Source organism: Scyliorhinus canicula, chromosome 9, assembly GCF_902713615.1.
Source record: "Scyliorhinus canicula chromosome 9, sScyCan1.1, whole genome shotgun sequence".
In the NCBI taxonomy this organism is placed as follows: Eukaryota; Metazoa; Chordata; class Chondrichthyes; order Carcharhiniformes; family Scyliorhinidae; genus Scyliorhinus; species Scyliorhinus canicula.
In genome coordinates, this window is record NC_052154.1 from 1,045,855 (window position 1) to 1,056,189 (window position 10,335).

The window sequence follows — 10,335 nt, forward strand, 5'->3', positions numbered from 1 at the left end:
CCTCCCCAGCCGATCTCTCCGTCCCCAGCCCCGGGTTTCTGGGTTTCTCCGTCCCCAGCCCCGGGTTTCTCCGTCCCCAGCCCCGGGTTTCTGGGATTCTCCGTCCCCAGCCCCGGGTTTCTGGGATTCTCCGTCCCCAGCCCCGGGTTTCTCCGTCCCCAGCCCCGGGTTTCTGGGTTTCTCCGTCCCCAGCCCCGGGTTTCTGGGATTCTCCGTCCCCAGCCCCGGGTTTCTGGGTTTCTCCGTCCCCAGCCCCGGGTTTCTCGTCCCCCAGCCCCGGGTTTCTCCGTCCCCCAGCCCCGGGTTTCTGGGATTCTCCGTCCCCAGCCCGGGTTTCTGGGATTCTCCGTCCCCAGCCCCGGGTTTCTGGGATTCTCCGTCCCCAGCCCCGGGTTTCTCCGTCCCCAGCCCCGGGTTTCTGGGATTCTCCGTCCCCAGCCCCGGGTTTCTCCGTCCCCAGCCCCGGGTTTCTGGGTTTCTCCGTCCCCAGCCCCGGGTTTCTGGGATTCTCCGTCCCCAGCCCCGGGTTTCTGGGTTTCTCCGTCCCCAGCCCCGGGTTTCTCCGTCCCCAGCCCCGGGTTTCTGGGTAACCTGCCCTCCCTGGCCGTGGGATTCTCCGTCCCTGCTGCTGGTTTATGGGAATTCCCATGAACCACTCCAGGCCGCCAGGAATCCTGCGGGTGGGGAATTCACTCTTTACTTTTATTTATTGAGTTTCATAAACAAACATTAACATTTACCAAATTATCAACAACAAAACAGCAAATAGAAAGTCAAAAAGTTTCAGACCCGTCTTTCCTTAGAATTGTAACGATCAGACCTCACTATAAACTAAACCCCACCAACGGTATCTAGATTGTTAAAAAGTTCGATAAAAGGTTGCCTCCTCAGCTAGACCCTCCCCACTGACCCCCTGATGAAAGACTTAAACTTCTCCAAGGGTAGAAATGACATCAAATCGCCCAAGCAGACGGATGCACTGGCGGTGTGGGAGATCGACAGCTCAGTAACTTTACGCAGCCCCCTCCTGTTGCGCCGTAAAATGGAGCCATCAGCCATTTGGACAATGAAAGACCTGGGAGCAGCCTGTCTGACGACAGCAGCTGGGGCTGACCAACCTCCCTCAGGCAGCTGAACCCGAACAACATCCACTGGACCCAGCGCGGGCAGATCCGTGGCATCAGCATCATACGAGATCTTTTGCTGGTCCCTGGATCGCTGCACCTTCTGCAGCACCGTGAGGTGGTCAAGGTCTGGAACACAGTGGCTGGAACAGTCGGCCTCAGGTTGCGGTTCATGAGCAACTGCGCTGGAGACAAACCAGTCGACAGAGGGGCCACCCTGTATGCTAATAGTACCAGGTTGAAATCCGAGGCTGAGTCTGCAGCCTTGCACAGTAACCGCTTGACAATATGGACCCCTTTCTCGCCTTCCCGTTTGATTGCGGGTAATGGGGACTGGATGTGATGTGACTAAAGTGGTAGGATGGTGCAAAGTCGGACCACTCTTGGCTGTAGAAACATGGACCGTTGTCATTCATTACTGTGAGTGGTATCCTGTGCCTGGCAAACGTCTCTTTGCGGCTTTGATGACGGACTTGGACGTGAGGTCCGACAGTTTCACCACTTCTGGGTAGCTGGAGAAGTAGGCGACCAGGAGCACGTAATCACGCCCATTGACGCGAAAGAGGTCTATCCCCACCTTGGACCACGGAGAGGTCACGATCTCGTGCTGTTGCAGCGTTTCCTTGGGCTGAGCTGGTTGAAAGTTCTGGCATGTTGTGCAGTTGAGGACCGTGTTGGCAATGTCCTGGCTGATACCCGGCCAGTAAACTGCCGGCCGAGCTCAGCGTCGACATTTCTCGACCCCCAGGTGACCATCGTGGATCTGCCTGAGCACCATGGTTTGCATGCTTTGGGGAATGACTATTCTATCTAGTTTAAGAAGGATCCCCTCAACAACCGTCAGCTCACCCTTAACGTTGAAGAACTGGGGACACTGCCCCTTTTGCCAGCCATGGGTGAGGGGTTGCATCACGCGCTGCAGTAGGGGATCTTTGGCAGTTGCTTCATGTATTTGGACCACTCGTTCATCAGTGGCTGGGAGGTTGCTGACACACAGCTACACCTGTGACTCAATGTGGCGAATGAAGTCGCCCTGTTCTCACGGTGTGGTGACGGATCGGGATGGGGCATCCGCGACGATCAGCTCCTTACCCGGTGTGTAGACAAGTTCAAAGTCATATCGGCGGAGACGAAGAAGAATTCGCTGCAGCCGAGGTGTCATGTCATTTAAATCCTTCTGGATTATGTGGACTAAAGGCCTGTGGTCTGTTTCCACCATGAACTTCGGCAGGCCGTATACGTAGTCATGAAACTTGACTATTCCTGTCAGGAGACCCAAGCACTCCTGTTCGATCTGGGCATACCGTTGCTCGGTCCGAGTCATGGCCCTGGAGGCGTAGCCACTGGAGCCCAGGACGAGGAGCACCGCCCCAATGCCATCCTGTGGATATCTTGGTATCCTTGGTTGGGTCAAAGAATGCCAGTACTGGGGCTGTGGTGAGCTTTGCCTTCAGCTCAAGCCACTCCGCTTGATGTGCGGGAAGCCACTGCAACACTGTGGACTTTTTTACGAGATGCCGGAGGGCTGTGGTGTGGGATGTCATGTTGGGAATGAATTTCCCGAGAAAATTCACCATCCCGAGGAAACGGAGGACCGCCTTTTTGTCCTCCGGGGTCTTCATGGCATTGATTGCCATACCTTGTCAGTGTCAGGTTGCACACCCTGCTGTGAAATGTGGTCACCCAGAAACTTGATAGCGGACCGACCAAATGGGCATTTGGCCCTGTTGAGCTGGAGGTAATTTTCGTGGATCCTCTGGAAAACCCGTCTGAGGCGAGTGATGTGATCCTCGGCCGTCGTGGACCAGATGATCACCTCGTCCACATAGACTCGCACCCCCTCGATGCCCTCCATCATTTGCTCCATTATGCGATGAAATACTTTGGAAGCTGATAGGATACCGAAGGGCATGCGGTTGTAGCAATACCTGCCAAACGGAGTGTTAAACGTGCACAGCTTCCGAATGGACTCGTCCAGCTGTATCTGCCAGAAACCCACGGGAGGTGTCCAGCTTGGTAAAGATTTGGCATGAGCCATCTCACAGGTTAACTCTTCACACTTTGGGATCGGGTAGTGCTCGCGCATGATGTTGCGATTCAGGGCTTTGGGATCAATGCAAATGCGGAGTTCACCAGACGGCTTCTTGATGCAGACCATGGAGCTGACCCAGTCTGTTGGTTCCGTGACCTTTGAGATGATACCCTGGTCTTGGAGCTCTCGTAGCTGCGATTTCAGACGATCCTTGAGAGGGGCCGGCACCCGGGATGGTATTAGGTTTGAGCAATATCCGGTAACGATATGGGAGCGTACCCATTCCATCAAACACGTTGTGGTATGCGTGAGAATGTCGTCTATCTCAGCCTGGAGATTTACATTGGGCGAGGCAGTCGCCGGTGTCGAGGACATGGCATGGACTCGCTGGACCAGATTTAGGAGTTTGCATGCGCGAGCACCGAGCAGGGATGCCTTGTCAGGCTGGACGATCTCGAATCGTAACGTCACTTTGATTGCCTTGTGAGATACCCCGAGCTGACACGATCCACTGGCAGCTATGGCGTTGCCATTGTAGACAAGGAGCTGGCAGGCTGGTGGAAGAATGCTAGGTTGGTGTCGGATGCTGTTGAGATCCGACTGTGATATGTGTTTTGCAGATGCGCCAGTGTCCAATTTAAATCGGATGCGAGACTGGTTAACCGTGATGACAGCACACCCCTCGTCGTCAGGATCCACAGTGAGGATTGAAAGGTGGTTTGCAGGCACGGTGGAGGCCAGCTCGCACGTGGTGATTATGCCCACCCGGTATGGAGACTCGAGGCAGTCAGCATCGGTGTCCGTTGGGCTGTTGGGATCAGAATCCTGCATGCCTTGTTGTACGCAGCGGACACGTCTGCGCTGCAGCTGGGATCGCTGGCTGTTGGTCGGTGGAGCGGACCTGCATAATGCCCAGGCTTCCCACACTGTAGACATCGCCGTCCTTTGGCTGGACATTGCCCTTTTAAATGGGCGGAGCCACAATTTGGACATGTCATGACGCTGACGTCAGCGCGTTCTGTGCACCATCGCGCATGCGCAGTGCGGTCGACTGACGTACGCACATGCGCATCGGGGTCTTCGGCCTCGTCGTCCACACGGTCATGGCGCGCATGCGTAGGGACCCGGGAACAGCGCGCGGAACGGCCATGCTCCTCGATGCTCGGGCCTTGCACTTTTGCGATGGCCTGCACCCTTTTGTGCCTCGTGGGAGGCCAGTTTTGCATTTTCTGGCGCCCTGCTGCGGGAGTAACGATTCCTGGCATGCTCATGGACAACGCTCGTTTCGATGGCAACGGAGGGTCAACTGTTTGATTTTGAGGAGCTGCTCCCACAGGGAGTCGGACTGGACCCCGAAAACAATCTGATCCTGGATCATGGAATCAGCCGTCGAGTGATAATTACATGACTGCGCTAGGAGGCGGAGATGGGTCAGGAAGGACTGAAAAGGTTCATCCTTACCCTGAAGCCTCTGTTGGAAGATGTTCCGTTCAAAGCTCTCATTCACCTCAATGTCGCAGTGGCTGTCGAATTTTAGCAGAACTGTCTTGAACTTCATCTTGTCTTCGCCATTGGCAAACGTGAGCGAGTTATAGATGTGGATGGTGTGGTCCCACACAGTCGACAGGAACAGTGCGATCTTTCGGGCATCCGACGCTGCCTCGAGGTCGGAGGCCTCGATATACAGGAGGAACTTCTGTTTGAAGACTTTCCAGTTGGCGCCGAGGTTGCTGGAGATCCGGAGTTGCGGAGGAGGTTGGATCTTTTCCTTGCCGCTGGATGGCTGAGTGCTGGTCATTGCAGATTCACTCGAGGTAGGTTCGTTAGAGTTAATAGCTCTCTGGTACCATGATCTGTTATCTGTGTTGGTCGAACATCGACTGCAATTGGATGCAGTAAAACGAGAAACAGGCTTCCGACACAGGAGATGGTCCAACACTGTTTTATTGAACCTGTTGATTGCTGTACATAATCTGCTGTGGGCTGACACTCTATTAACCTAACTGATAACCTCCTACTGGCTTGGCCAGACTAGCTCTCTACCACATGGTGATGATGTTCATTGGCCTGTGCACTGTGACTATCTCCCTAGCCGTGTCCTGTGAGAGAGAGAGAGCCTGAATGCCCTGTGGGCTTTATAGTGGTGGTGTCCTGTCTGGTGATTGGTTGTTCTATGTCGTGTGTGTTCATTGGTTATCCTGTGTGTCAATCACTGACTCTCTGCATCTCATGCTATACATGAGTGGATATAATGACAGGGGTGAGATAGCTCCGTGTACATAGAGGCCACACAGTGGGTTAGAAACCTACACTGAGACAGACTGGAATTGGGATCCAAGTTTAGAAATGAAAGGCAGTACCGCCTACCAGCTTTTTTCCAGATCTCTTCCTGTGTGTAATCCTGTCTCTGCAACATCACTCCAGGTATTTCTGAAAAGACAAAACAAAAACCCTCAAGTGGGAGCTGCACGTACACCATTTCCAACACCACTTACATAACTCACAACGGCAATTCATCAAGGCAACAGCATCTACCAAACCCTTGACCTCTACCATCTAGAACAACAAAGGCAGGGGAGACATGGACCTCCTCCAAGACACACATCATCCTGACTCAGAAATATATCGCCTTCACTGTGGCTGGGTGAAAATCCTGGAACTCTCTTCCTAACAGCACTGTGGGAGTACCTACACCACGTGGGCGGGAGTGATTCGAGGATGCAGCTCCTCACCACCTTCTCAAGGGCAATAAAATTCTAACTTTGCAGCACCATGCACACCCAATGAAGATATCATTTTTAAATTTAACAAGGCCAGCTCAGGTTCGTGCCCGGTAAGTGGATGGGTGAAGCGGGCACTGCTGAGGGGACCCAAGGCCCAGCTCTACCTAGATGTACCCAGCACCCAGATGTACCTGGGGCTGGTTTAGCTCACCAGGCTAAATCGCTGGCTTTTAAAGCAGACCAAGCAGGCCAGCAGCACGGTTCGATTCCCGTACCAGCCTCCCCGGACAGGCGCCGGAATGTGGCGACTAGGGGCTTTTCACAGTAACTTCACTGAAGCCTACTCGTGACAATAAGCAATTTTCATTTCATTTCACAATGGTATATTCCACATAAACACACCTTCTTTGCACATTGTACCTCAGTGTAGAATTAGAGGCCTTCACTCCAGGACTGAGGACTATAGAGACAGTGGCACAGAGACTAGTAACCTAGAGACCCAGAATCAGGATCTGGGGACCTGGGTTCGAATCCCACCAGGGCAGATGGTAAAGTTTGAATTCAATAAAAACCTGAAATAAAAGTCTGATGATGACCATGAAACCATTGCTGATTGTTGTAAAAACCCATATGGTTCGCTAAAGTCTTTTTAGGGACGGAAATCTGCCGTCCTTACCCGGTCTGGCCTACATGTGACTCCAGACCCACAGTAATGTGGTTGACTCTTACTTGCCCTCAGGGACGGGCAGTAAATGTGGCCCAGCCAGAGACGCCCACATTTCATGAACAAATTTTAAAAACATAAATATTTCTCCCAGTTTTTTGGTGGCTATTCTGTGGGGTGAGGGAGAGAATGATGGCAATGTGATTGAACCTGTTCCAACATTCAAATTGTTCATGGCTGAGGGAGGGAACAGCGTGAATAGGATGGGGAGGAAGAGGGTTGAGCCAGGAAGTGAGGGTGAGTGAGTGGGGTTGGGAACAGGAGATTCAGAATGGTAAGATTAGGGTGTTTGATAGTGACAGGAACACTGAACTCCAATTTCTGATGAATGCTTCAATTACAACTCAGGACATTTTCCCAAATTCGCCCCAGTCCTTGGAAACACTCTACTTCTGACTGAGATACAGAATCCACAGGGACTGGTTCTCTCTGAGATACAGGATCCACAGGGACTGGTTCTGACTGAGATACAGAATCCACAGGGACTGGTTCTGACTGAGATACAGGACCCACAGGGACTGGTTCTGACTGAGATACAGGACCCACAGGGACTGGTTCTCTCTGAGATACAGGACCCACAGGGACTGGTTCTCTCTGAGATACAGGACCCACAGGGACTGGTTCTGACTGAGATACAGGACCCACAGGGACTGGTTCTGACTGAGATACAGGATCCACAGGGACTGGTTCTGACTGAGATACAAGATCCACAGGGACTGGTTCCATCTGAGATACAGAATCCACGGGGACTGGTTCTCTCTGAGATACAGGATCCACAGGGACTGGTTCTCTCTGAGATACAGGATCCACAGGGACTGGTTCTCTCTGAGATACAGGATCCACAGGGACTGGTTCTGACTGAGATACAGGATCCACAGGGACTGGTTCTCTCTGAGATACAGGATCCACAGGGACTGGTTCTCTCTGAGATACAGGATCCACAGGGACTGGTTCTCTCTGAGATACAGGACCCACAGGGACTGGTTCTCTCTGAGATACAGGATCCACAGGGACTGGTTCTCTCTGAGATACAGGACCCAAAGGGACTGGTTCTGACTGAGATACAGGATCCACAGGGACTGGTTCTGACTGAGATACAGGACCCACAGGGACTGTTTCTCTCTGAGATACAGGACCCACAGGGACTAGTTCTGACTGAGATACAGGATCCACAGGGACTGGTTCTCTCTGAGATACAGGACCCACAGGGACTGGTTCTGACTGAGATACAGGACCCACAGGGACTGGTTCTCTCTGAGATACAGGACCCACAGGGACTGGTTCTCTCTGAGATACAGGATCCACAGGGACTGGTTCTCTCTGAGATACAGGATCCACAGGGACTGGTTCTGACTGAGATACAGGACCCACAGGGACTGGTTCTCTCTGAGATACAGGACCCACAGGGACTGGTTCTCTCTGAGATACAGGACCCACAGGGACTGGTTCTCTCTGAGATACAGGATCCACAGGGACTGGTTCTCTCTGAGATACAGGATCCACAGGGACTGGTTCTGACTGAGATACAGGATCCACAGGGACTGGTTCTGACTGAGATACAGGACCCACAGGGACTGGTTCTGACTGAGATACAGGACCCACAGGGACTGGTTCTGACTGAGATACAGGATCCACAGGGACTGGTTCTGACTGAGATACAGGACCCACAGGGACTGGTTCTGACTGAGATACAGGATCCACAGGGACTGGTTCTCTCTGAGATACAGGATCCACAGGGACTGGTTCTGACTGAGATACAGGATCCACAGGGACTGGTTCTCTCTGAGATACAGGATCCACAGGGACTGGTTCTGACTGAGATACAGGATCCACAGGGACTGGTTCTGACTGAGATACAGGACCCACAGGGACTGGTTCTCTCTGAGATACAGGATCCACAGGGACTGGTTCTGACTGAGATACAGGATCCACAGGGACTGGTTCTCTCTGAGATACAGGATCCACAGGGACTGGTTCTGACTGAGATACAGGATCCACAGGGACTGGTTCTGACTGAGATACAGGACCCACAGGGACTGGTTCTGACTGAGATACAGGACCCACAGGGACTGGTTCTCTCTGAGATACAGGACCCACAGGGACTGGTTCTGACTGAGATACAGGACCCACAGGGACTGGTTCTCTCTGAGATACAGGATCCACAGGGACTGGTTCTCTCTGAGATACAGGACCCACAGGGACTGGTTCTCTCTGAGATACAGGATCCACAGGGACTGGTTCTGACTGAGATACAGGATCCACAGGGACTGGTTCTCTCTGAGATACAGGACCCACAGGGACTGGTTCTCTCAGAGATACAGGATCCACAGGGACTGGTTCTCTCTGAGATACAGGACCCACAGGGACTGGTTCTGACTGAGATACAGGACCCACAGGGACTGGTTCTCTCTGAGATACAGGATCCACAGGGACTGGTTCTCTCTGAGATACAGGATCCACAGGGACTGGTTCTCTCTGAGATACAGGATCCACAGGGACTGGTTCTCTCTGAGATACAGGATCCACAGGGACTGGTTCTGACTGAGATACAGGATCCACAGGGACTGGTTCTGACTGAGATACAGGATCCACAGGGACTGGTTCTCTCTGAGATACAGGACCCACAGGGACTGGTTCTCTCTGAGATACAGGATCCGCAGGGACTGGTTCTGACTGAGATACAGGATCCACAGGGAATGGTTCTGACTGAGATACAGGACCCACAGGGACTGGATCTGACTGAGATACAGGACCCACAGGGACTGGTTCTCTCTGAGATACAGGACCCACAGGGACTGGTTCTCTCTGAGATACAGGACCCACAGGGACTGGTTCTCTCTGAGATACAGGACCCACAGGGACTGGTTCTCTCTGAGATACAGGACCCACAGGGACTGTTTCTGACTGAGATACAGGACCCACAGGGACTGGTTCTGACTGAGATACAGGATCCACAGGGACTGGTTCTGACTGAGATACAGGATCCACAGGGACTGGTTCTGACTGAGATACAGGATCCACAGGGACTGGTTCTGACTGAGATACAGGATCCACAGGGACTGGTTCTGACTGAGATACAGGATCCACAGGGACTGGTTCTCTCTGAGATACAGGGCCCACAGGGACTGGTTCTCTCTGAGATACAGGATCCACAGGGACTGGTTCTGACTGAGATACAGGATCCACAGGGACTGGTTCTCTCTGAGATACAGGACCCACAGCGACTGGTTCTGACTGAGATACAGGACCCACAGGGACTGGTTCTCTCTGAGATACAGGACCCACAGCGACTGGTTCTGACTGAGATACAGGATCCACAGGGACTGGTTCTGACTGAGATACAGGATCCACAGGGACTGGTTCTGACTGAGATACAGGATCCACAGGGACTGGTTCTGACTGAGATACAGGACACACAGCGACTGGTTCTGACTGAGATACAGAATCCACAGGGACTGGTTCTGACTGAGATACAGGATCCACAGGGACTGGTTCTCTCTGAGATACAGGATCCACAGGGACTGGTTCCCTCTGAGATACAGGACCCACAGGGACTGGTTCTGACTGAGATACAGGACCCACGGGGACTGGTTCTCTCTGAGATACAGGACCCACAGGGACTGGTTCTCTCTGAGATACAGGACCCACGGGGACTGGTTCTCTCTGAGATACAGGATCCACAGGGACTGGTTCTGACTGAGATACAGGACCCACAGGGACTGGTTCTCTCTG

At 52.9% G+C, this 10,335-nt stretch overlaps 1 protein-coding gene across 1 annotated transcript in view; it reads left to right on the forward strand.

Annotated features, from left to right (window-relative positions):
* LOC119972007 (protein CBFA2T1-like) overlaps positions 1-5,702 on the forward strand; it is a 105,956-nt gene extending 100,254 nt beyond the window's left edge. The window contains exon 8 of the mRNA XM_038808430.1: positions 5,581-5,702. Within this exon, the coding sequence (XP_038664358.1) occupies positions 5,581-5,702 (122 nt within the window). The remainder of the gene's footprint in view (positions 1-5,580) is intronic.
* The last annotated feature ends 4,633 nt before the right edge of the window (positions 5,703-10,335 follow it).